This window comes from Camelus ferus, chromosome 1 (assembly GCF_009834535.1).
Source record: "Camelus ferus isolate YT-003-E chromosome 1, BCGSAC_Cfer_1.0, whole genome shotgun sequence".
NCBI lineage: Eukaryota > Metazoa > Chordata > Mammalia > Artiodactyla > Camelidae > Camelus > Camelus ferus.
The window spans coordinates 47,274,521-47,301,730 of NC_045696.1; the positions used below are offsets into that span (position 1 = coordinate 47,274,521).

The following is a 27,210-nucleotide window of genomic DNA, read 5'->3' on the forward strand; positions in this document are numbered from 1 at the left end:
TCCCCATTCTGGCCTCTCAACTGTATTTTAATTGTGATTTCTGTTTATTAATTTTTCAGAATCATACACTATGTAGACTTTCAGACTGGCTTCTTTCACTTGGTAATATGCACTTAAGTTTCCTCCATGTCTTTTCATGGCTTGAGAGCTCATTTCTTTTTATTGCTGAATAATATTCCATTGTAACAGATGTAACAGTTTATTAAATCATCTTTGGTCGTGGCTTATGATTCTTTTGAAACATTATTGGATTCAATTTGCTAATTTTTGTTGAGGATTTTTGTGCAGGATTTTATTGCACTTCCCAGATGCTGCATTTTTGGACAAATTGGTTTGTGGCAACCATGCTTTGAGCAATTCTATCAGCACTATTTTTCCAACAGCATTTGCTCACTTTGTGCCTCTATGTAACATTTTGATAATTCTCACAATATTTCAAACTTTTCCATTATTGTATTTTTTTGGTGATCTGTGATCTTTGCTGTTAGTATTAAAATTTGTTTTTTGTTTTCTATTTTTAAATTATGTACATTTTTTAGACATAATGCTATTGCACACATACTAGAGTATAAACATAACTTTTATATGCACTGGAAAGCCAAAAAATTAGTGACTCACTTTACTGTTATATTTGCTTTATTAGCAGTGGTCTGGAACAGAACTTGCGATATATCCAACGTATGCCTGATCTATGTTCATGAGATACTGATCTATAGTTTTCCTTTCTTGCTTGTTGGTTTTAGTCTTAGGGTAATGATGGCCTCATAGAATGATAATGCTTCTATATTCTGGGAGGGAATGTAGAGAATTTGTGTCATTTCTCTTAAATGTTTAGTAGAATTCACCAGTGAAACCATCTTGGTCTGATGCTGTTTTGGAAGTTTAGTAATTATTGCTTTAATTTCTTTGATACAGTGCTATTCATAGTATCCATTTCTCCTGTGTGAATTTTAGTAGCTTGTGTCTTTCAAGAAATGGGCCCATTTCATCAAAGTCATTAAATCTGTAGGCACAGAGATGCTCATAATATTCTTTCACTATCTTTTCATATTCACAGGATCAGTAGTGATGACCACTCTTTGATTTAGTGGGCCTGTGGCCCTGGGATATAACTGTTATAAGTGCTTCTCAGCTTTGTTTCTCCCTTAGGTGAGACCTGAAGGCTAAAAGGGGCCAGAGTTAGGTAATTATCCTTCCCCCAAGTCTGATAAGGCTCCAGGGAGTTTTTCCTTGTTAGATAGAACTTTGTTATAGAAAATGTCCTGGGCTTATTTCAAAAGGATTACTTTCCTTCTCCACCTGGCCAAACATGGGAGGAGTTTCCTCTGATCTTTACATGAGAACCTGGTGAGGCTCCCAGAAGTAAAACTCAGGAACATGTTAAAAGTACGGGGTTCCCAGGAGTTTATAACTCTCAAGCATGTTCACCTGTACAGCCTCCAGCAATTAATCAAAGTTATTAAGTGTTCCTACCACACTTTTGCTGTAGATAAGTTGACCTATATTCTCTGTACTGTTTGTCTCTCCAGTTTTGAGGTGGTGGTTAGTCCTGTGACCTCAATCCTCTGATGAATCTAAGAAAAAAATACTGATTTTTTTCTGTTCATTCAGCTTTTTTCTCGTGAGTGTGGGAAAGACAACTTCCAAGCTCTTTACATGTTTGAAGCGGAAACTGGAAGTCGAAGAATCTTTTCTTAAATTTTGTACTACGTGCTTACATAATCTATTTATTTCCCCCACTCCTTCCTCAAACAGAGAATCTCACTCACAGTTGTTAAAACTAAGGTGCTACTATTGTCCACACTACATTTGATTAATATGAAATCAGCATTGAACTAACCATACAAAGAAACACGGCTCCTGGAAATATTAGCAGAATGATCAGAAGTTAAGTACCCACACAGGCATCATAGAAAATGAGACATTTTACTACCTGGGTCAATCCACAACATCAATACCTTGAGTCTCTCATTCAGATTAGTAGCTCAAAGACAGCAACAGTTCAAGTCATGGCTTCAATCAGTCTAAGCTCAAGGGTATTTGCAGGAAATACCACTCAGACTAAATGGCTCAGGGTGACGTTGCTTATTCTCTTAGTATTTCTGCACAGCTGGTTTCAAACATGTATTACTATGTTATCTCTCCTCTTTATACTATACAAATTTCCAATATTCTTGTAACTCTTCCTTGATAGTACAACTAAAGGCTTATATTTTCATTATCTCTGTAAACACAATGCATAAATCTTTTCTTTAGGATACATGGCCCTAAACATGTTTGGACTTCTTTAAAGAGGCTAATATTAATATGAAAATGACATTTCTACATAGAAATATTAACATAGAATAAACTCTAATTTACATTAAGTGGGAAATCAATGAGGCTATTACACATACGTGGCTTAAGTAAACAAGTATCTTTTTTAAAGCTTATTTGCTTTTAGCATTCGTAAGTCTGTCAAAAGAGCTAGGGATATAACAGATTCCAAATCCTAGACATGTTATTTTGTTACTAAAATTTGGCAGACTTTTCTCAACTATGTCTTTCCTTCATCCTCTCTTGCAGGAAATTAAATAACAATGTACAAATTCACAATGAATTTAGTAAATATATTCATCAGCTGGAAAAGGCTGTGACATCATTGAGGGCTAATTTCAAGTATGAAAAGATACTTCTTTCAAAGAGAAAAATGTTTACCTTAATACTGCTAAGAACATCTACTTAATAGAAGTAAATTAAGTAGAAGAGCAACCTAGACTAGCTTTAGTCAATAAAATTGTTATCCTAGCTGTAGACAAGAATACTTTGATTTAACTTCTAGTACTAACCCTGCACTACTTTTGAAAAAGCAGAATCTTTACCATTAATTTTACTTTTTACAACAGCCCACAGGTTTGAGGAGAACTTAGAAACTATGGACAAAGGAACTAAAGGTTTCTATTCCATTCTTCTAAAAGGGTTTAGATAAACATTTCCTGAAAATCTACTAAATGCCATGACCTTTATTTGTATATATTAAAATGTAACAATACTATAAAGTACATATTATCCTCATTTTACAGATGACACTTTCCTTAGGTAGACCCAGAAGTTAAATTTAGATGTGGTTACAAAACTTGTATTTTGAAACATGGTTTTAAAACATTAAAGTAACACTTATTTAAAAATTTTAGAAGTAAACAACAAATTCAAACTTAAATTCATTACTCAGAGGCAACCACTGTTCACCATTTAGAATAAACGTATGTATACCTACATATTTATACATACCTATATATCTTAGAGATACGCAGATAAGTGAATCAGTGGCTTCCTGCTTCCTCCACTTAACACAATAGGAACCTCTTTCCATGTAAATATTTCAGTATCTTTTTAAAAAGGTTACACATTATTCTATTGAATGACTGTACTTACACATGATTAATTAATCTCCTCTGACTGTACACATGGACTGTCTCCAATTTTGTGCCACAATAAACACTGCAATATTACTGTACCTAAATCTTAGTACATATCCTTATTTCCTTCAGATAAATTCCCAGAGGTGAAACTGCCCATAATACATGTTCTTTAATCACATATCAGTTTGTGTTTGAATCATGAGGCCTCTTTTCTGAAAATGCAACATAAAATGCAGTATTAAATATCTTTGTGAAACTCAAGGGGTCTGGGCTCACTGTTCTTTAAAAATCCAGTTCTAACATTCTGATTACTGTTAGTTTTATACAAATTAGTCTGTAGTAAATACTAGTCTTTATTTGTGGGTAAAGAAAAACCCTGTGTAATTGAACATAACTATGTTATCTTTTCCAAGGGCTAGTCGTAAGCCTTTTTATTTGAAGTTTGAGAAAAGCATGAGACTACTCTAATGCACTGTATCTTTTGGCTAAGTGAGATGAAATATAACTCTTGGAATAGGAGTGTAGATAATGTAACTGAGAGGCAGAATCATGTTCACTACTAAATTCCCGCCAAATGCTCAGCTACTTAGTGAAATATCAGTTTTTAATAACATAATGAAACTGTAACTTAGCCTACTCTATTGACTTTGAAAATGTCATTCTCTTATGCAGCACTGGCTGGATAAAAAAAGCCCTTTGCTATGTATTCTAGGATTATCTATGTTTTTTGAAATACCAAGAACATATGAATGCTAGGTCCTTGGGGAATTAGATAACTAAAACAGTGCATTTAATTGGGAAAAAAGATAACCATTTCTGCTCCTCACATTTAATTCCGTTTTGAAGGGCTATTTGTAGCTCAACGTGCAAAAGAGCTGGGTTCTGTGAATTATGGTACCTCTTCATTCATGGTGATAATTAAGTTTTCTCTGGGTATTTTTGAAATGCTTTGATAAACACAAGCATAGACAAAACAGGCCTTTTTGCACAACAGGAAGGAAGTCAATTAGCTACAAAATGCTAAGTAGAGTAAGACTATGTGATTTTAAAACAATTTGCAGATTCAAAAGAACTCATGATTTTTTTATTTTTATAATGTTTCCTCTCAATTTATGGATTACAGAGGCATATAATTTCAAATGCTTATCAGGCTCATTATCTATATTATAAAAATGAAATAAACCATCTACCTTTCAAAGGTATAGGTCATGTTTTTTATTTGTTCATTTTAATTCTTTTTTAAAAATTTACTATCTTGAGTGTAAGCTCACTGAATGCTGAAAATAGTTTCTTAACCCAAAAGATTTATTTATCATTATGGGTAATATGCGTTTAATATTTATTGCAGATCATTGAGAGAGTCAAGGCAAGTGACTGAAATAGAATCTTATGACCTAAATGAGCAATTCTCAAATTAGGGGGTCTGGGAAGGAAAATAATATCAAAAAGGCCCTGTGGTTTAAAAAAATATTCAATATGCTTAACATACATATTATTTATTCTCTTAAACTACAGAAAACAAATCCCAAGTTCTTGGCTTGTGAGAATATGCACACAAAAAAGTACATACTCTTTATGAGTTATAAAACTGTAAGCACTATATTTAAATTTTGTCAACAATGTAATAATGCAATTTCAATTGCTATTCCCAGTATATCATAATATTAAGAAAATATTCAGTATACTTCCATTAAAAAAGTGGAAGAAAATAACCATTTGACAACCATCAGAGTAATGACTGATTCAAGCGAGAATCTCAATGGACACTAAAACCATTGAGTGAAAGTTGGAAGAAACAGTGTATTTGCAGTATCTTCCCATAAGTTACTTATTATTTCCAAAGGGAAAAAACAAGTAATGTTACATTGAAGACACCACTTTGTGTGTATTATTGTGTGCAAATAGGTAAATATAGTATGGTGTTGAAAGGCATTTCTGTATAATTGTTTTAAGCAAAAAAATCAAATATTGCTTTGGGGGTCAATAATGCTTAAGCATAAAGGATAAGGAGAGGTTAAAAGGACCCACAGAGTTGCAAGGTTTCTACATTTTACATTAAGTAGTGCAATACTAACTCCAAGTGAACTGTGAAAGTTAAGGACTTATTTGTCAAAAATAGGTTTAAAAAAAAAAAAAAGCAAGACCCCAAACAACATACTATCCACAAGTTATGCACTTTATAAACAAAGACACAGGATAAAAGTAAACTGTTAAAAAAAAAAAAAGATATACCAGGCCAAAAGAAAACATAAAGGTTAGAGTAGCTAGATAAATATCAAATAAAATAGATGACAAGACAAAGATTACCAAAGATAAAGAGATACATTTCTTAATGGTAAAAGGGTCAAATTAATCAGTAATAAGATACAACATTTAACAACAAAGCTTTAATTGTTTTTGTAAATAAAATTTGATTGGAACATGGCCCTGCCCATTTGTTTACATACTGTGGATAGCCGCTTTCATGCTACAATTGCAGAGATAAGTAGTTGTAGGAGAGACTGTTAAGTCTCACGAAGCCTGAAATATTTACTACCTGGTCCTTTACAGAAAATGTTTGCTGATTCCTGCAAAAGAATTAAGTCACAAACAGAACATGTGTATTGTCTAACAGTAGATAAGTCAAAAACAAAGTTATAAATACAATTCATAACTGAAAAGAGGAAAAGAAAAAAAAAAAACAAAGTAAAATAAGGTCATGTGTTTTTTAGGAAATACACCTTGATTAGAGGTACCTGTAACACATATGAATAAGCTTCAAGTAGAAGTTGAAATTCAGGCACATTTTCATTTAACTTACAGTCCCAATTCAAGACAATCTCATTATATCCTTAATGTAAATAACTACTCTTTATAACATAAATAAAGCTGAAAGGTAATTAATCTGACAATTTCCCCCCAAATACAGCATTAAGTTTTAATGAGTATTTTTTTGCCCTGACATTAAATAGATGGCAGTTTAGTATAAACTCCAATCACCCAAATTTTAAGGAAAGTCTATTTGTTCAAGGAGCAAATGCAAATGATATAAGGAACTGTGTTAACATATATTTGAATTCAAACTCTTCATCGCAAAATTTTTAGAGAATTTGAACAATTCTAATATAATGAAGCATTTACTTAGTTTTTTCTCTCCATTAGGAAATGGGTGCACACACATAGAAATCACTTATAAAGCCCTGACTTATGGTAGTGGCTCAAACTTGCTTAAAATACTTTTAAAAAGAGGAAAAAAATACACACACATACACACATATACTCGTTTTTAATCTGAGGTACATGGAACCAAAAACAAAACAAAACAAAACAAAGTACCCAATGCCCAACGTAGTAAGGTCAAGAAAAACAACAGGAACAATATGAAAGATGCTACAAGAGACAGAAAGACTAGGAAAAAAAAAGATGTGAAGAAGAGTGACGATTAGTACTCACCTTTAAAGCTGAAATATAATTCTTCCTCTTCAGAGAGGAGATTAGGATTAACAGATTAAAATGATTGTTACTTAAAAAAAGGCTGAAACATATACAGACTCTCTGCTTATATAGGTCTTTAAGAATAGGCATACTGAATGGTTTAAATAAATGCACACTTGCAAGAATGGACTAGATCTGCACTGTCCAGTAGGATGGCAATTCAAATTAAACAAAATTAAAAATTCAGTTCTTCCATTGTACTAGCCACATTTTAAGTGCTCAGTAGTCACATGTGGCTAAAGGCTTTGGTATTGGAGAATGTAAATACAGAACACTTTCATCATCACAAAAAAGTTCTATTGGGCAGCAATGGGCTGGGCTCAGTGTCTTGAGATGTCTAAATTATAAAGTGAGCTTGATTTTCCCTAGAGCTTTTTGGTCCATTTATTTATTTTACAGAACTTGTTGGTTTTTATTTTTACAGAGCCTTTTGCTCTTCAGTCAAATCTATCCATTTAAACATTTTCATATTAAATTGAAAATGCATGCAGTTTCAAAAGAGAAATAGAATGTACCCCTTATAGAATGAGTACCAATTTAAAATGCTACACAGCACAATGCTTTTTTAAAAAGTCTGCACAAAATGTATACAAATACATAAAACCATTATCTGATATTTAATATAATTAGTGAATCATGAAAATATATTTATGTTTAATTTCTAAATATAAATTTAGATATACGGTTGAAAAACAGAAGTAAATCTAAGGTTTGCTCAAGTCAAATAGAGATACAAATAGTGAAGAAAGCACCAAGTACAGCCAATGGTTGTCAGAGTACAGCAATAAAATCAACTAAAACATTAGTATGAAAATTTAACTACTGCTTAGAACATTCGATTCAATAAAGAATCCTGAAAAATTCCCTTGTATTTAATACATGAATGAGGATATTTAACTTATGCTTTAAAATTCAATGGCCTAATTGAAGGCTATTTAAATGAAAGACTATATTAAATGAAATTCACATCAAAATTAACAACAAATAATATGTTTCTCGATATGTAGCAAGGGTAGAATCCAAGCTATCTGTATGTAAATTATAAAATCATAATTAATTAAAAATGATAAGGGTAGGCCAACGTGCAACATTTCAGAGAGTAAAACTAAAGCTATCCATAAATAATTCTATAGGTTATAGTTTTTTACGTGACAATGTAGTCACTTAACATGAGCTGTTTTCTAATTTTTATACACCATTTCTGTAAATACTCATTGCATTTTTAAAAAGTTTAGAATCTATATCATGTATCTTACTACATTTTAAATGCAGTAGTAAAGTTATCTTAAATTCACTGAGTGAGGGTAGTGGACTCAAATGAAGGCAGTCAAAAGGTACATACTTCCAGTCATAAGATAAATACATACCAGAGATGTAAGGTACATGTTAAATATAATTAATACTGCTTTGCCTTATAATATGGAAGTTGTTAACAGAGTAAATCCTAAGAGTTCTCATCACCAGGAAACATTTTTTTTTTTCTATTTCTTCAATGTTGTATCTATATGAGATGATGGATGTTCACTAAACCTGTTGCAGTCATCGTTTCATGATGTCTGTCAATTATATCTCAGTAAAACTGGCAAGAAAAATAAATTTACTGATGTCTGTTTTAAAATCTAATCATAAATGAGAATAAATATAACAAGCAGAAGATAGTGGAAAACAACTAAGGAAAAGGAAAAACCTTCAGAAAAAATAATAATGAAGGTTAAGAAGAATATTCCAAAGTAAGAACCAAAGAAAGCTTTAAGCAATAAAATCCAGAAACAGAAAGTAAAACTTTAAGACCAAGTAAAAATATGTGTCAGATCAGGTTCTTTACTAAATTAGTAATTAGATAATACTTTGCTATTGTTTTGGAGTCACAAATTACCTTCCTTGCCCAACCTTCCCAGTAGATAAATACATAATGTCTATATGCTGAGATTCACAGTTTCTGGACTTATTTTTCCACCACTTAAACTGTGGATCATTGCTATCATATGAGAGTGTTTGTTCAGTTCCTCTTGCTGAAGTTTCACCAGCGACTCTTTCTCTTCCAAACGACCTTCTAATTGGGCCTTTTGAACCTCTAGGGAGGAAGCCTAAGGACAAGGGGTGGAAGTAGGGGAAGAAATTGAACAAAACAAATAGACAACTTAGCATGTTTTCTCTTCACAGAAACACACTTTAAGATGTCCTTATTTTTTGTTTGTAAGACAATCGTATCAAAAGACATACATATGTACTATAACTTAGTCAACAATTATGTGGTAACTTTAAGTAATCTTAAACAATACAAATTGGGAAGAAACATTCGTATTTTAAGTCAATGCTAGCAGCTGAAATTTTGCAGAAAATACTACAAATTACTATGTAGAAATACTGTTAAGATAACCACATTAAAGCAGAAACAGGAAATCTGTAAGTGTTATGCCTCTTCTGTCACTTATGCTGTGTAGTTTTTCGGCCTTTTAATCTTGGTCTGTTCTCGTCTTCCTGGTAGTAGATGGTCTATTCATAGCTACCACACTGAAGCAAGCAGGATCATGTAGACAGATCACTGGACTTAGATTCAGATTATGTAAGTCAACTTTTTCACTTAGCTATGTGACTAACCTTGAGCAAGTAACTTAACCCAAGACTCAGTTTCATTTGTAGGATGAAAATATTTTTTAATACTTAATACTTATATATTAACATATTTGTTAAAGTAAAGAAGATTAATAAAATATTTCAAGGAGATCCTTTGCAAATTATAAAGTTCCAAACAAATATGAAGTACTATTACTATTATCACCATCCCTACAAGCAGAGAGTTGCAGCTGTATACATACATACAGGTAGCCATTTGTATGTGACATCAAGAACTGGGAACCCCTTTCTGTATTCTTTGCCCCCTTGAAAGCAGCAAGTGCTGGAACACAGCACACATTTAATTAATATGTAACAATTTTAGGAAATACAAGTTTTCACAGTGTGAGAGAGCCCTCATAACAAACAACTGTCAAATCACTCTAAGATTCTATTATCTCCTAAACAAAATTACTTAAGAAACAACATTAATTTATCCAAATTCACCTTTTTCACAAAATAAGACTTTTTAATTTCATTGCAAATGAGAATGCAACAGATTCTTACCTTAATGCTCAGTTCTTTTCTTATTTGTTCTGTTCTGTTTAATTCTTTTCTAAGGACACCAATGGTTTCTTCTTTATCTTCCCTTTCTCTTTGTAGGACTTTAATCTTTTCCTCTTGTACTTTTATTTTTTGTTCTAGGTCTTAAAACAAACAAACAGTCAGCTATATATTCAAAGGTCCTATACTGACATTACTCTGAAAAGGTTTAGAAGCTATTATAAGAGCAAAAGAAAGACAACTACAAAGAAGAAGCAGTATCTTGCTGGAAATAAAAGTTTTACATTACTTGATGAATTAAAAAAACCATCAAGAAACTCTTCCCCCTATGCCAGTATTCTATAGAAAATGCCAAATCTCCATGTCTTTCCCTCTTCCCTTGTTGTAAATATGATATATAGTAATGAAGGGAAAAGATATCCTCAGATTTAAGGATGAAAAAAGAAAGGGCAAAACTATGAAAAATTATATAGGTAGATGTCTGTGCTCTAAGGGAAGTGAGTTAATGTTTTTGACAATCATTTCAGCATTACTACCATTAAGAAGCTAGTAACTAAAAGCTACCTAGCACTGCCACCTGCTGTATGTCCCTTTAATTTTTTTTTTTAATTTTAGATAGGGTAATCATTCCATATAACTCAGATTTCAAAAAAAATGTATTATTTTTTCAATTTGATCAATCTAACTAAACTGCTTTGTGAAATGTTATGGCAGGAAAAGGAGAGCTATTTAAGATGTGATTTAAGGTTTGAAAAAATGAGAATAGAACATAATGAACAAGAATACTAAAAACCACTCATGCTCTGATTTTCTTCCAGCACAAGATGTGTTAAAATATAGTTTATTAAATAAGCTACTTACTTGCTAGTTTACACTCTCTGTCTATTAGTTGATTCTGTACTTCTTTTCTCTGTTCTTCTTTCTCTATTAATTGAGCAATAGTTCTACAGTTATAAAAAAAAAAGTAGAAAACATCAATGAACTGTATCATTTTTCTTCCCAACAAGTAGTTTAAGAGGAAATTTGTAAGAATAGTAGTTACCCTTTGATTCTGCCAAATATGTACTTTATATCTAAAACAGTGATAATTCTATTAATTTTATCTATAAAAAGCAATGTTATATGTCTTGGCTTTTGTAAATAGTGCTGCTATGAACTTAGGGTGCATGTATCTTTTTGAATCGACACAACACTGTAAACTGACTATACTTCAGTCAAAAAAATAAAAAAAAACCAATGTTCTTAGTAAACTGAATCATTTTGTTTTTGAAAAATACAAAATAATTAGAGTAGACAACTAGAGATTTTACTTTTCATTTTGTTGCTTGAGTGACTCATTCAACTTTTTCACTGTCTCAATTTGTTTATTCAGAGAATCACATGTGATGTGTAAATCTTTGTTCTTCTTTTCAGCAGTTTCATTCCTGAAAAGACAAGGAGATGAGTTGGTATTTTTATGAAGGAATACAGAGAATAGAGAAAAGAAACTCAGAGTGTCTTCTTTACTATTTCTTCTGACCAAATTTCATAAGCTGCATGGAAGAGGAGGAATGTTATATGAACAAGCAGGACATAAACAGTTAGAGTAACTCTAAAAGACAATAAAGATACCTATGTTCTGGCTGACTGAGGAGGTAAAAATTACTATGAAATGGAAATGTGTGGGGCATTACCTTCATATTTATGGATATAGAGCTTTATTTACAGATAACATTGCATTACACAATTTGCTATAAAATACATGCTTCTATCTTTATAGTTAAGTCCAGAAATTGAAACAACTTCTGTAAAAGAATGAGGTCTTGAAAAAAGATAAAACTTACGCCTATCATCACTAGCCTCTTGGGCATAATATATGTTTAATTAAAAATGTCAAACTAATGAATTAAGTGGTTGAGGATAGTGTTTTTCTTGCCTCTTCAAAGTCTGCGTCTAATAGTCCTGCTTATTTTACCTGCAAGCTAAACAAAAAATCCTTTCCAAAGTGATACTTTGACACCCAATTATCTTAAAAACATAAAATATCCTTTTTACTTCACTGTGTACAAAGATAAACAAACTAGTGGCACTGGCCAAATTTGGCCAGCCAAGTGTTTTATTTGTCCCACACAGAGTTTTTAAAATTCTGAATTTAATGCCTTTACAAAGTTCCTATCATTACAAATGACCTTCCCAAGCCAGCTTCATTCATTTGTTATCCACCTGGCCCCTCAAGGCAGTTTTATTTCTGGGCTCCTCAATTACTATCTGGAACATAAGCAGGTCCTAGGAAGTCCATATTTCTCTTGGACCACTGCCTCATTTCTCTTACACCCTGACTTAAAACTAATAATCCACTTTTTCAGGGCTGCCTCAAATAATCAGACTTTGGAAAAAGTTGTTCTTGGGGGAAAATATCCTGTTTAGAAATCACCTTGTCCTCACAAACTTTCTAGATGCTATACATTTTCCACCTTTCATTTTTATTGATAGGCAAACAAAATAAGCAGAGAACTTGCAAAGTTAAAAATTTTACATCTCTATATTAATACCACAGAAAGAAGAACATTTTTTTCAAATCTTAACCAATCTTAAAGTATAAAGAAAAATAAGAAACAAGTTAACTAGAGTGTTTTTATTTCTATTGTTTGGTAGAAAATATACAACTGTTCCTGGTCCTCCTTATAATTCATACATTTTAAAACTGGCCTAAAAGATAAAACAGTTTGACAAGGGAGGGAAAAATGATCAGTCTCACACTTTGTCAGGGCGTGTATAAATTGGCATAGCCTTTTTGGAGGGAAACTTGGCAATCTATCAAAAATTTAAAAGCACATACCCTTTAAATCAGCAATTCAACCTATAAGAATTTATTCTGCAGATGTGGTCATACATATAAGTAAACTATGTTCAAGGACATTAAAGGACAAATTAAGAGATGAGTTAAATACTAACAACCAAATTTCTATGTTATTTGGCTGAATGATATGAGAACTGTTAATTATTCAACCATTTTTGATCTACAGAAATGCTAATTCGTATCGTTCAACCTAATATGAATTCTGACAACTAAGGTCATTCAACAATTATTTATGGAGTGCCTAACCATGTATCAAGCACTGTTCTAGGCCCTAGGGATTTGTCAGTGAACAAAACAGATGGAATTTGTCCTTGTGGCACTAACACCCCAGATGAGTAATGACTGAATAAACGAAAGTAGAGTCAACCAGGAAGAGAGATCTGTATTCCGTTTCCAACTGTGATCCTGAGTCTGAGTAAGCAGTACTTCATTTCACTATGACATGACATAAGCTTCTTATTAATTACTTACCTTATAATAGAATTATCAGAATACATGAACATTCACACAAGGATTTTAGGGACACAGAAAAGAAATGCTGTCGGTTCACTCTAGATTTTAACCCTATGCAGTAACTTTTACTTTATTAATTTACCTCTGAAGAAGTTCCATGTAGGATTTTGTCAGTACTTCATGTTCTTCAGCCACAGACTCTAACTTCCTATTATGTTGAAAGAGATGCTCAATATCACTCTGGGCTCTTTCTGATTCAACCTGCTGTGACTTCAGCAACACACCAAGCTCTTCGTTTTTTCTCTCAACGTCTCTCAACATACCAGCAAGTGTCCGTGCCTAAGAGAAAATGCAGTAAGAGACTCTTCCACTATCATTTATATAATATGCTCAGTTTCTACAACTTAAAATATTTACTAAATATCTAGTAGGCAAGCATCTACTGGGTTAATTAAACTTATTATATTAGTCATATATACTTATTATTACTTAACTGCTTCTAATAAATCTGACACTGTTACAGTTTTTTAATTAGTATACTGTTCTACCAAAGCAATCTTGGGATGACCAGATTCATGGAAATGAACATTATTATAACATGAAGGTAGCTCCAGATACAGTGCTCAATTAAAAGGGTATGGTCTTTGGGGCTAGCCATCAACACTAAACCATGAAGTCTGCACACATCAGTTTTCCCATATCAGATAAAAATTAAGAAGAAGATCTTAACTACATCACAGATGCTTAAGCACACACTTAAAAATTAAGCTAACACAATCAGGGAACACAACCTAGATTTAATATGAAAGTATCTGTGACATGAAACATTAAAGCAGCAAGAAAGTAACTAGAATGAGAAGTAGACTTTCCCCTCTCTTTAGACAAAAAATAGTTATTTTGAAAATGTCATGAAAACCTAAATCCCTGTTTTTATGACAGAGTCTGTAAAAAAGTAGTAATATCCAATTATTTAGTGTTATTTTTAGAAGAAGCCTATCCAGTAAAATGGATACAACATTAAATTCTTCAGTAAGATAAAAGACATGTCCAATGCTTTGAGAAGGGAGAGGAAAAATATTATTTTACTATCTCTAATTTTCTTTATTGGAATTCATGATAAATTCAACACACCATCACTCAAGATAAAAATCCATGTTAGGACAAGAAAAAAAGGGGGGAAATGATTATGTTTATTTATACTTTTTAGAATACATTTACTCTGAAAATATTTAAAAGGTATTTTGTCACTGATTGTAATGCCTCTTTTAAAAGTCAAAGGATTATATTATAAATCATTACAAATGAAATCAAGTTGCCTAGATTCCATCTGTATCTGCTGGGAATTTCATATTATTGCAGAAAGTTATCACTCATAAGGCATATATTATATACATAGCACAATGCCAAACTGAGCATGTCATGTGCCAAGCACTGTGCTAGGGCCTGAAGACACAGAAATAGTCTGACATGGTAGGGGAGCAAAATCTATCACCCCAAAATGTGCTACTCTGGCACACAGATTATTTTAAGCTGAAAATAATCAAGGTGTAAAAGACGCAGGAAGTACCTTTAACCCTCCCCCTAACTGCCCCAAAGAATTTAGATAGGGGACTGTTCCAGGAAGGGAGCTACACCAGATAACTACAGTATGACATGAACTAGGAGTGGTAGACAGAGAGGAACCTGGCATAGTCTCGTTTGTTAAAATTCCTCTCTGTCACTGTTTTCACACTGCCCAGCAAACATCTGTTTACCAAACATCTGCTCTTCCTATCTCCCCGTGAATTATCTTCCTCCCTTTTGAAGTCCCAGACACCTGCTCCCTTCTCCTTAGCTCAAAATAGCGTCTCCATTGCCTGACTGCCCTTTGGACCTTATATTCTTAGAACTTGGCTTTTCTCCTGTTAACCTGTCTCATTGTCAATTTAATTATTAGGCCAGCCAGAAAAACCTAGAAGGGTAGAGGAAAAATTTTCCTCTCTAGTAACATCAACGATGAAGGTGGGGGTCATATAATTTTCACATGGTATGAGAAGTATTATAAAGAGGGAAGCACAGGGTAAATACATAGAGGATCACCAAAATTGTGGTAAGGAGATGACCAGAGAAAACTTCCTGGGAAACGAAGGTATGAAAACTAAAATCTGAAGGATTATTAGAAGTTAGGCAGAGAAAGAGGAAAAGGTATTCCGGACATGAAAGAGCAAGTGTAAGGACAGGAAAACAAGAATACATCAAGTTTCAGAAATTGCAGAGCAATCTAATATGTCTGACTGCAGAGAAAGCAAAGAAGTGCAAAGAGATGCACAATGAGAAGTAGTTAGAATCCTTGTGCAGTAAGTTCTAAGGAATTTAAACTGTCTTCTGGGCTAAATAGTGAGACACTGAAGGATATTCAGCACAGGAGCAATTGCCTCAGGGATCACTGTGGAAGAAGAAGGGAGGGTAGGACCAAATAAAGAAGAGAGATGCTTTTGACTGTATGTAGATGGTAGTAAGAGAGCACTACAGGTAGGAAGACTAAGTAGAGGCTTTGCTGTGATTCACGTGAAACATGAAAAGGATTTGGCTGTAGCAAACAGGGGTAAGAACAGAGATATGGCAGAAAAAAGTAATATTTAGAAGGCACAATCCACTGAACTTGGTAAATGACTAATTATAGAGGGTAAACTGTGATTTGCAGGTTTCTTGTTTGGAAAACTCTAAGAAGAGCAGAGGAATATACAAGACAGAATAAATTTTAAAAAGGAGAGGGTCATAAGCTCAGTATTTGTTCACTTAGTTTGAAGAGTTCACTGTATATTTAAATGGAGCTATCACGAGGCATTTAGTGCTTAAGAAAAAGGATCTGAACCCAGCATATAAAATTGGGGGCATTAACATTCCAATAATGATTGAAACCGTGAACCTCTTAAATAAGAGAACATAACCCTGGAAAACCCAACATCTAAAGAGTGAGTAGAAAAAAAAGAAGCCTATATAGGATATAAGAAAAGAATATCCATTAAGGTAGAAAAAAAATCAGAAGATAATGGTGTAACCAAAATTAAAGGGGATAGGGTTTCCAGACAAAGGGAGGAATTGTGTCAAATGTTAAGGACAATTTACTTCAATCAGAGTAAGAAAGATACAACTAATATTTTGTATATGTTTTATTTACTTCATCTATTTTTCTTCTAATCAGACATGTCTTTATAATGCACAAACCTCTGTCTCAGCTTGAGTTCTCTGACAGCGATACTGAGCTATCAGTCTGTCAGCCTGTGCAAGGGCCAGAGCTTTTGCTTCCAAGAGATCTTGTAGCCTGCTTTCTTTGGACTATAAGAAAACATACCATTAATCTTCATCATTTACCAGAAAACAATCTGTTAAAGCTTAATTGTTACACATTAATTAAAACAAGCTTGTACTCACGGCTAATGTGGTTAGTTTCATCTCATATACATCCATTATGTCAGATATTCTCACATCATTAATTTGATCCTTTACCTAGGTTTTAATAGAGCAGAAAATCAGAAATTGTGTTATCACTCAACCAAATTAAAAAAAATGCCAACTATGAAACTAAATCATTAAAACTTAGTAACAAAGGAAAAAAATGAGTGTCATATTGATATAGGTGGATCACAAACATTTCACTAACCTGGCTATTGCAGGAGAATATCTGGGTAGATATGCTTGTGGGAATTTAAAGCATATTTCTTAAGTTGGGGGTGGTGGGATGGCAGGCTGGCTGGGGAGGACTAGGGGAAGAATGATAGCTCTGTTAAAATACTGGAATTTCATGGCTGACTTTTTCTTTCCTTCCACACTTTCCAGAATATTGTTACTTTTTATATTAAAAGATAAGGTTTCAATGATCAAATCTGCATCTAAAGTTGTTTAAATAAATGTTATAATGAGGGCTGATATTTAGTTGGTATGTACCAGGGAGAATCCCACTTATAATGGCCATTTAACACTTACCACCACTCCAGATTGAAGTTTCTCTATTAATTCCTCAATGTTCAATCCAGGAACTCTCTCTTTCAAAAGCGGAGGAGTTAAACATTTTACTGATGTTGGAAAACTGTGATTTAATGACTGCAAAGGCATTCTTCTGGGCATATGTTCTGTTTCCTGTTGTCGATAGGCATTGTTTGCTGCTATACTTTCTCCAAGTCTGAATGGGAATCAAAAATTTTAAAAATTATATAAAAATAGAGGAAAAAACAGAGTTTATACAGAATCAGAGATTTATTTAGAATAGGTCTTTCTGGGGACATAAGTCTTCAAATATTTCTGAAACAACCTCAGAATCTATGATGAAGCAGGATTTGGGGAAATATCCTAAATTTGCCAGAGGAAACTCTTTTATACTCACAACCCTTTATAATGGCAACTCCGCCTCTGGTTTGGAGGCACTAGAAACTAGTCTGTGTGGATTGTTTGTAAAAATTAAATACAAAGTTACTGTTAGTGGCAAGAACATCCTTCTGGCCAACATCACCTGGCCTTTACCTTCACCTTTCTCCTTTCTCACTCAGTATGTTCTCACCAACCTGACTTCCATTTTGCCCTTTACATTTATCTTGTTCCTGCCTCAGGGCCTTTATACAAGCTATTCCTGTACCTAGAACACTCTTCCCACTAGATCTGCATAGCAATGGCTCCTTCTTATCATCAGGTCTCAGTTCAAATTCACTTCCTCAGAGGCCTGCACCTGTAGGGACATGTGCATTATGAAACTTATTATTTTTTTTTTAAACTTGTCTCCCAACTAAAATTTAAACCTCATGATGGAAGGCCTCCTGTCTAACTTACTGCAGTATTCAAAATGCCTAGAAGAGGTCCTGGCACATAGCTAGCCCTCACCAGATGTCTGTTAATGTTTAAATAAAACAAACACACTAAAAAAACCCCCACCTACCCATCCAGTATATAAATTCATCTTAGTAAACTAAGATAATGTAAATAAGTACATAAATGGACATAAGTAAAACAGACATAAGTGGATATCTGAGATAGCGTCCAAAGAGAAAATTATAGGACACAAGACAGACAGGGAGGGATGGCAGATACAGTGAAATAACTGGAAGGCCACACATTCAGACACATAGGATGAGACTCCCACTTCCAGTGAAACTGAAGCTTTCCACTCTGAATGGTGGGGGTTTTGCTTCATGTCAGATTACCACGTTGAAGCAAGCAAGCTACCACAAAATGAAGCAGCTTCACAGACTTCTACTTGTAACTTGAGAAGCTCCCTATCTATACATTTACTTATTAAAAAATATGATAAAATGAAAGGAATTTTGATCATATGGTCTTTAGGTCTTATTTTCCATAATTCTTCATTTCTTAATTTGTGACTTTAAATTAATTCTGAAAAAATGAGTTTGCTCAGTCAGTTAATAGAAACAGCATAGGCTGGCAAACTTTTTCTTAAAGGACAGGGCAGTTAAGTATTTTAGGCTTGAGGATACTGTCTCTGTTACAACTACCTAGCCATAATGCCATACTATGAATGTAGACATAGACAATACAGACCATATAAAAATGAATGGGTGTGGCTTTGTTCTAATAAAATTTTATTCACAAAAACAAGCTGTCTACTGTCTAGAATTTGCTAACCTCTGGCATACAGGAATGTTTTACCTACTTGGCAACTGTCTCAGTTCATTCAAACCACTTACGCAAATTCATTTATGTAAGCCACTTAAACTTATTAAAATTAAAATAGAAACCTAATAGACATTTTGTCAACCATTCTGTTTACAGAGAGCCCTGAAAATCTGATTTTTTTTCAAGCCTAATTGCATATATTCTCTTAATGTTTGAAATTGATGAGTATAGTAGATAATTCTGCCTGGCCATTCTCTATCCCACCTTCTGATAGTAACATAATTTTTCTTTAGAAACCCACCCTCTCTATCCCAACTTTCAGTCCATGTGGTTCTCATAGCTGAATTCTTGGCATTTGCCAAGGTCCCTTCCTACGTGATGCTTAGACTTATCATTTAAACAATTGGGAAGGAAAAGCTCTTTCTATGGAGAACCTAAACTGGCAGGATATAAGCTTAGTCCAGAAGCTACTATGACAAAAAGAGGTGTTGAGACAGAGAGGTGCTGAGACAGAGAGGTGTAGCATCTGGATAACATAATTAACCACCCGGATGGGTCTAGCTATTCCCTGAAGGAGTACACATCTGGTCTTCTGAGTTGTTGGGATGAAAATTTTTTTTAATTGAAACATTTTTTTTTCATTTGAAAAATTACTATTACAATGAAGTCTTAAATCCACTAATTTTCCAATCTATCTATGTGGAGGACTACTCAAGAAACATGACAGGATAGCCCAGTATCATAAGAGATACATTGCAAATGATAACTCACACTAAAGCAGGAAAATCTGGCAGTGGAGCAGCTTCCAATAATATTCCCAATCCAGATTGCACTTCTTCTCTATTATCTGATGTTAAAGCAAAAGCCAAGGGAGTAATCAGGCGAGGATCCTAAGCAAATCAGAAATCAGAAAATAAAAAGAATAATGTCATATCTTTTAGAGTAAGGTAAGTAAATAGGCCTAAATCATAAAATAATTCTAGGCAAATTCTAAAGTGTTTCTATCTGATTTTTTAACATATTTATTTGTTTTACCTTGTTATACTTGTCTACACAATCAATATTAACATTAGCTTTAAAAAATCTGGGAAAGGTTTTAAATGCTTTTATTGTGCCATGCTGGGCATTGGTGGGTCAATGGTAGAATTCTCCCCTGCCTATAAAAATCATGTCTCTGCTATTTTGATTAATTTAAAATACCATCCACAACTGACTGATGTTTTTTGAATTATTGTTTTATTTTTCTAGCTATCATTTAAAAGAAAACTGGCTAGAAGAAAAAATGGCTAATCATTTCCAATTAAAGTCAAAAATAAAAGTAAAATTCAAATTAACTCAAGAAAAGACTTCAGTGAGAATAAAACAAATTAAATATAAATCTAATAAAATAATAAAAAACTAGAGTATAAGTCCTTCATGTCAGTAAATATTTTCATTGGCACTGGAAGCCCAAATCACCTATTCTGGAAAAAAAAATTATTGACATAAAATCAGTTTGACACAATTTTAAAGTTAAATTGTTAACAGAGAAAAACATTAAAATACAAATCATTTACAATTATCAATATTTGACAATGCTAAGAATCTTGCAGGTATTCAAGTAAAATCTAATGCCACAGAACCATAAAAGCTGGCCTCTGTCTCCAAAACACCCATGCTAAGTCTTCATAACTCCTCCCACGGAGAGGGAATCATTATTTTTACTTTATAGTCAAGGAAACTGGAACTCAGAAAAGTGAAATAACTTTCTCAAGTCTGCACTAGGGATGATGGAGTCACCACTTGAACCTCATCTCTTAAGAATTATTCTCTCAAAGTGTGTTAGTGGCCCCCACCGAAGGTTCCAGTTCTGGCTTCTACCCTGTCTATACAAGCACTGGAGCCAACTGTCTTATTATAGTAACTTAATTCACACATGTTGGTTAAATATTTATTATAAGCCAAGTTTTGTGGATATCAAGGTAAACATCTAGAGCTCTTATTCAGGTACTACTATCATTGAAATCTGTATGTCAGCTATTTTCTGCACACCTCTCTAATTTTATTATCACCCACAATCAAGTCCTTTTCTTCCAGATGTCTCCCTATCACCTTAATACCCTACCTCATCAGCTCCAACCAAAAAACAAAAACCCTAAACAAATATCACTCCCCTCCTACCACAATGCCAACAGAAACAAATGAAGAACCCTGAAATATGACACATCAAAGGAAAAGGTCATGAAAGCACTACTATACGAACATCCTGTACATTAGAATCAGGAGCACTTACATTCAGTTCCTGTGAAACTATGTGATATAACCATATAGTGAGAATGTTATAGTTACATTAAACAATTAACAATTTTTAAAACATTTTTTCTAATGGCCACTTTTAAGAAAAATATTAATCTGATGAAGATTAAGAATTAAAACAGAAACATATATTAGGAGGCATTTATGTATGAATAAACTTCAATATTTGAAAAGTTTAAACTCACCTGAAGGATTTTGTAGAAGCTTACTTCCATGCCAGGGATCAATTGTTTAAGCTTGTTCATCAAATCAAGAGTTTTCAAAATTACATCAGCAGCAAGTTTGCTTTAAAAATAAGTCATATTTAACTTAGATAACTCAGAGCTTAATTTAGAGCCTATTTTTGTCCATAAATCTAAAGAAAATAAAAAACCAACACCTTTGTTTTTAAACCTCAAGATAAAGTATTGTTTCTTTTGAAAAGTAAAAATATCAGACAACATTCTTATAACCCACGATCCAAAGAGAACTGGCATTAATAATTTAAGTTTAGACAATGTTTCTTTTTCTAATCTCACATACCAACACGCTTCAACTTTCTGCTTGAAATTACTAGTAGCATCGACAACATGCCCCATTTAATTCTTAGCTTTGTCACTGAAATATCAGCAATAGAGGGCAACTGCAGGTGGTACAGAATATCTAATACTTGCTGGATGGATTATATTAAGCCTTTTTTTCTCAGTCTTATAACTGAACAGGACTACAAATAAGTAAAGAGATAATTCTTGTTCTTGAGTACAATTACTGACAATTAAGACATTTATGGAAATTGGAACAAATCATATTGTTTAGTATTTAGCAGGTCCTCAACAAAGATCTGTTAGATGGACTTAATTCATGTGGGAGGAGGGGGTAAAATAATCTCATAACTATCAGTGAAAATCTACATTTAACCATAAGCCTTGACATGCTAATGAAGAAGAGTTGCCTTTGTTATTTCCAGCAATGACTGATTTCTTTGAAATAAAAAACCTCCCTCTTTTTCATTGTGAAATATTAAATTAAATGAATATAAAAATAACTACAGAGGCAATGCCAAAAAGGAATTCCAGGAAAAAAAAAATGTTTTGGAGTATAAAAGACCTTTAGATAGTCAGAGTAAATTAAAACAAGACAAACCTAAGCAATGAAAAACAAACCACAGATATTAATATCTGTATTCAGAAGAATGTGATCTATGAACTAAATTTTTAAAATACTCATTATGAAAATATTTTTGTTAATTCTCTGCTAAACCTTGAGTTAATAGAACATACCCAAGGATCATCCTCCAAAAGGAATGAGAATCACTACATACTTTGATTTTTATTAAGTTTGGCCTTACCATTTTGCCATTTGGATTTCATATACTCACCACAATTCAGAATCTGCTACCTTTGTTCCAAACCCCAGATCAATCTTGCCGTATGTAAACTGTTGTTCTATCAGAGTGGTACATTTGATAGTAGTCAGAATTTTTGCAATATGCATTTTTAGAGTATCATCCCCACATAGAGGTAAGTTTCATTAAGGAACACAAGCAAAAAATTCTCAAAAGAACCCTTACATTTTGTACAGCACTTTACATCATTTAGAATGATTTCATAATTATCTTGTCACTGTCATTTGGTGTAATTATTGGTCCACTAGCTCAATGACAGATTAAGAAACTAGAGCTCAGAGCATTTAAGTGAATGGTTAAGTGGCAAGAGATAGGACTGATACCAAAAGTTTCTGACTCTAAAGTAAAACAGAGAAAGGATCTGCTTTTCTACTGGATATTAGTTTTCTGTTAACAGGTATCACAATGGTTCAATAAATATTTGCTGAAATAAGGGAAGTTATTTCTCATTTGTTATTTCTCATTTTCTCTTTCTATATTGTAAGTTAATTTGAATATCTACCGTTAAAAAAGGGTCAAGTTTGGTACCATTCAGTGAGAGAAGGCCCGAATATTTTATATCTCTAAGGTCAAGCAAAGTAATCATGTGTCTTCACAGCAGTGGTTTTCAAATTTGATTCCATGTTAGACTCACATAGGTAGTTTAAGCAATCAATTACAAACACTCCACTACCCCATGGTTTCACATTTCTTCTGTTAAATCAGAAGTAAGGTTCAGGGGTCAATATTTTCAAATGTTCTCCAGATGATTCTAATATGTAGCCAGGATTGAGAAATCACTGCTGCCAAGAAAGAGAAAAATTTAAGAAGCAGCAGTCCAGAGAGATGATTAAAGAGATGTGGAGTTTGCTCTAGGGCAGGACAAAGTTGAGCAAATTCTTGTTGCTCTAAGATACAAGAAAACCTGACTAAGTAAATATGAGAGATCTGATTGAGATATAGTGGCTCCTTGCTGGATAATAAAAAACTATTAACAAAAATTTGAAAAATGGGACTTGGAATTCTTACAGACTTAGAATCAGTTGATCTAAAAAAAAAAAAGCTAATACAAGGAGTCAAGAAAATCAGTACACAGAAGCTAAGCAGTGGCACTAATTGTGCTAAAGGTTTTCTTCCTTGAAATGAATTAATTTGTCTTGATAACATTTGTCTTTTTCATAACCAAGTGTGATCTTGTCTTCATTGAAACATTTATGGAGGTGATAATTTTTAAAACACAAGCTAAAAAACTAAGCTAAAATAATGCTAACTACTAGTGTTTTTTTCTTCCTCTGACATATTCCATCAAAGAATGGCACCACACATCATCCAGGGCAGCAATTAGCATCAAGAGAGTGACAGGGCAGTATTTTAAAATATATCTCCTAATCTCAAATTATGATAAAAATGTACAAATCAAGTTTAAATAGCATTTCTGAAGATGTTCTTAAGCTTTAAAGTTTTACACAGAAAAACAAGGGGAAAAAAAGTCTATATAACTTTCTAGGAGACTCTTCATTTAGAATTAGTTCTACAGTTTAAACTTCAGTGCTACCATTCTGAACAGATACAAGCACGAGAAATGACAAAATTACAAAGTCAAAAGTACAATAAATATAATGCTAGAAAAAATGGTTATTTAGTTTCCATGTTTATAACTGAAGGATATTTAACAAAACTTCAATGGCCTTGACCATCCTTTCACATTTTTTCCTCATTAAGGCCTCATCTATATTTTGTTCTGTGAACTGAAGCTGATCAAGAATCGTAGGCAGCAGAAGGGTCACAAAACGGTCAGCTGAGGAACAGTTAGCAGTATCTATGACATCCTGGAGAATTAATCACCACCAATGATTAAAAATAAACAGAAGTGGAACACAGAATGCATAAGCAGTCATTATTGAGCTGCAAAACTCTTTAAATTTCTTATGTAGGTGACATTTGAACAATGCAAGGGTTGGGGCACCAACCCTCACACAGTCGAAAATCTGAGACTTTTATAACTTATATAACTTATATAGTTGGCCCTGACCCTGTCCTTCTGTATGCACAGTTCTGCATTCGTGGATTCAACCAACTGCATGGATCCTGTAGTACTGTGGTATTTACTAATGAAAAAAATCCACATATTAGTGGACTCAAGCAGTTCAAACCCATGTTGTTTGAGGGTCAACTGTAATTACTTCAAAAGTTCACTGACCCATGTCTCTTATTTAAAATCTAGCCTTTTATCCAGTTCTGAGGGCTGTGACAAACTTTTCCTCAAATGGAACAGTAAGGTTTTGGGTTAATCAAATGCGAATAAGACTTTTTAAAATGGACTGTATCTGTGATTTTAAAATTATTCTGAGTTAAAGGTATGTACTGAAAACAAATATTCCGAATTTGCTAAATGCAATTACAATAACTAAGTAACAGATATTGGTGTTAATACTTTACAATCACAAATAATTCCCATCAAGAATCTCAAAGGGCTTTTTAAATGCTAAAACTGATTGTGAACAGTCAAGATCAACATAAAACAGAAATAATAATTCATGCATAACCTGTAACAAATATTTAATTAAAAATTTAATCACTCATACACAATTTTGTTTGTGAATAGGGCCCAGTCATGAGAGGGTAAACTTTCCAGGAAGATACTGGGGTAGGAAGAATGGGTATAAAAACAGGGAAAATAGTAGAGAATACTAAGTAACCTACATAGTAGAATCTACCAGAATGCAATGGCCTGCACAGAAAGGATTTCTTCCTCACATGCTCCACTCCATTTGACTGACTGGACCCAATGTTCCTATGTTAATCCACTCAGTAAAGACAGTAGACAATATCTACTGAGATGGAGAGACAGAATGTGACTTCAAGAAATACAGTCATACATCAAAAAACCATACAAATCTCAGTTAATACCTTTCCTTTTTATACTGAAAGGAGTATATGCAAGCTATTTAGTGAAAAAACAAAATAAAAAAAACCTCACTAATATTTGTGACTTTGCCAGTAAAAAGAAATTCAGTAGCTGAATGATAGGGAGTCTAGTATATAAGAAGTTTTCCTAAAGCATATGAACAATTGGAAGTTTATTACAAACATTTTTTTTAAAAAAATTGTTCACCGAGGATCATAAAAGTGGAAAAGTCAATTTGTTAATCATTCCATCTCTGTTACCTCAAATATTTCCTTGAACAACTCCAGTGCTAAAATAGGACAGTTTTCTGATCCATCCAAAGGTTGGCTTGCCCAACGAAGTAGTGCTACAGTGGGTTCTAAACACTTAGAACGACTTCCCAGAATGGTGTTGCCAGATGAAGATTGTTCAAATATCATCTTTGTGAGCACATGGCGCAGCTGAGTCACTGAACAGAAGGCAAGAAGTAATTCTAAAACCTGTGCAATATAAAGTCTTCATTAAATGTCAATTTCATTAACTTTAATTCACAAAGCAACCAAAAATGAAGCTGGAAATGACATACATTTTTAAAGAAAATACTCTAAAATAAAGATTAAAAGCTGCTTCCAATTTTTATTTGAGTATTATTTTTCAGAATGTGTAATTAGATTCTGGAAGGTTACAGAAATTTTGTTAATGTTAGTTACTTCTGATAACAGGACTGAGAGAGCCAAAGAAGAAAGGGCAACTTCAACTAATGTTATACACCTTTTTACTTAATTTCTTTAAAGCACAAACATGTTTTAAAAATGAAAAAAAAATTTAAAAATAAAATTAGTAATTAAGAATACTTGTTATCATGCTAAGATTCAAGGACTGATATAAAGCTTACTTTAGGATAATATTTAAAAGTGGCATCCCAAAGCTTTAAAAGCTTAAGGATGGCTATTTCCGTAATACGTTTGCACAATGTTGGCATTACGCCCCTTAGCCTCCTTATTCTACCTCATTTCTTTGCTTCACAACTGAGCCTTATTCCATTACATAGCATCCCACATCATCCTGTTCATTAGCTGTTAAGTAAGTTCTACCTTATTTCACATATTACCAATTTATCATTAAAAAAAACCTCTTTGCCTATCCACTTATGTTTCTATTTTTAACTGTTTCTTATAAATGACATATAATTGGAATTTGTGCTTTAATCCATCTGATAATTACCCGATTTTAACTGAATTCAGCCCATTAGCATTTACTATGTAACAAATGATAAAAAAACTTCAACTTATTCTCTTTTAAACATAAATTGTAGTATTTGTCTCTGAATATGTAATACATTCATTTGGTTCCAAAGTCAAAGGTACTAGCCTGACCTTTATCTATACTCCCTGGAAGCAACAAACAATATTACCAGTTTCCTATATCTTACCAGAGATGTGTTATGCACTTACAAGCAGATACTTTCTCATTTACACTTTCTCCAAAAGTATAACATACAGATTAATTGCTACTGCAAGGCTAGATGGTTTCCCCGAAGTGAATACACCTGTACAGCAACTAGGTCAAGAACGAAAATTCTTTTAAAACTCCAGTATTCCTTTGTGTCCCTTCCTAGACAATGTCCCAACCACTCTTCCACATCAGACTTCTGATAGGAGATTAATTTTATCCTAGCTATTCTTGGATCTTTGTATTTCCATATAAATTTTTCAATCAGCTTGCCTATTTATATAAAGAAAACTGACTTAGAACTTCATATATAAACAGAATC

General features: G+C 33.2%; 1 protein-coding gene across 1 annotated transcript in view; it reads right to left on the reverse strand.

Annotated features, from left to right (window-relative positions):
• Positions 1 to 5,768: 5,768 nt before the first annotated feature.
• Positions 5,769 to 27,210, reverse strand: part of CIP2A (cellular inhibitor of PP2A) — a 31,731-nt gene continuing 10,289 nt past the window's right edge. Inside the window, exons 9-21 of the mRNA XM_006195517.3 lie at positions 25,718 to 25,936; positions 24,219 to 24,378; positions 22,544 to 22,685; positions 21,372 to 21,471; positions 19,663 to 19,781; positions 17,254 to 17,449; positions 16,702 to 16,776; positions 16,495 to 16,605; positions 13,430 to 13,626; positions 11,306 to 11,419; positions 10,857 to 10,939; positions 9,999 to 10,138; positions 5,769 to 8,962 (exon numbers count right to left, since the gene is read on the reverse strand). Of these exons, the coding sequence (XP_006195579.1) occupies positions 8,792 to 8,962; positions 9,999 to 10,138; positions 10,857 to 10,939; positions 11,306 to 11,419; positions 13,430 to 13,626; positions 16,495 to 16,605; positions 16,702 to 16,776; positions 17,254 to 17,449; positions 19,663 to 19,781; positions 21,372 to 21,471; positions 22,544 to 22,685; positions 24,219 to 24,378; positions 25,718 to 25,936 (1,827 nt within the window). The 3' untranslated portion in view covers positions 5,769 to 8,791. The remainder of the gene's footprint in view (positions 8,963 to 9,998; positions 10,139 to 10,856; positions 10,940 to 11,305; positions 11,420 to 13,429; positions 13,627 to 16,494; positions 16,606 to 16,701; positions 16,777 to 17,253; positions 17,450 to 19,662; positions 19,782 to 21,371; positions 21,472 to 22,543; positions 22,686 to 24,218; positions 24,379 to 25,717; positions 25,937 to 27,210) is intronic.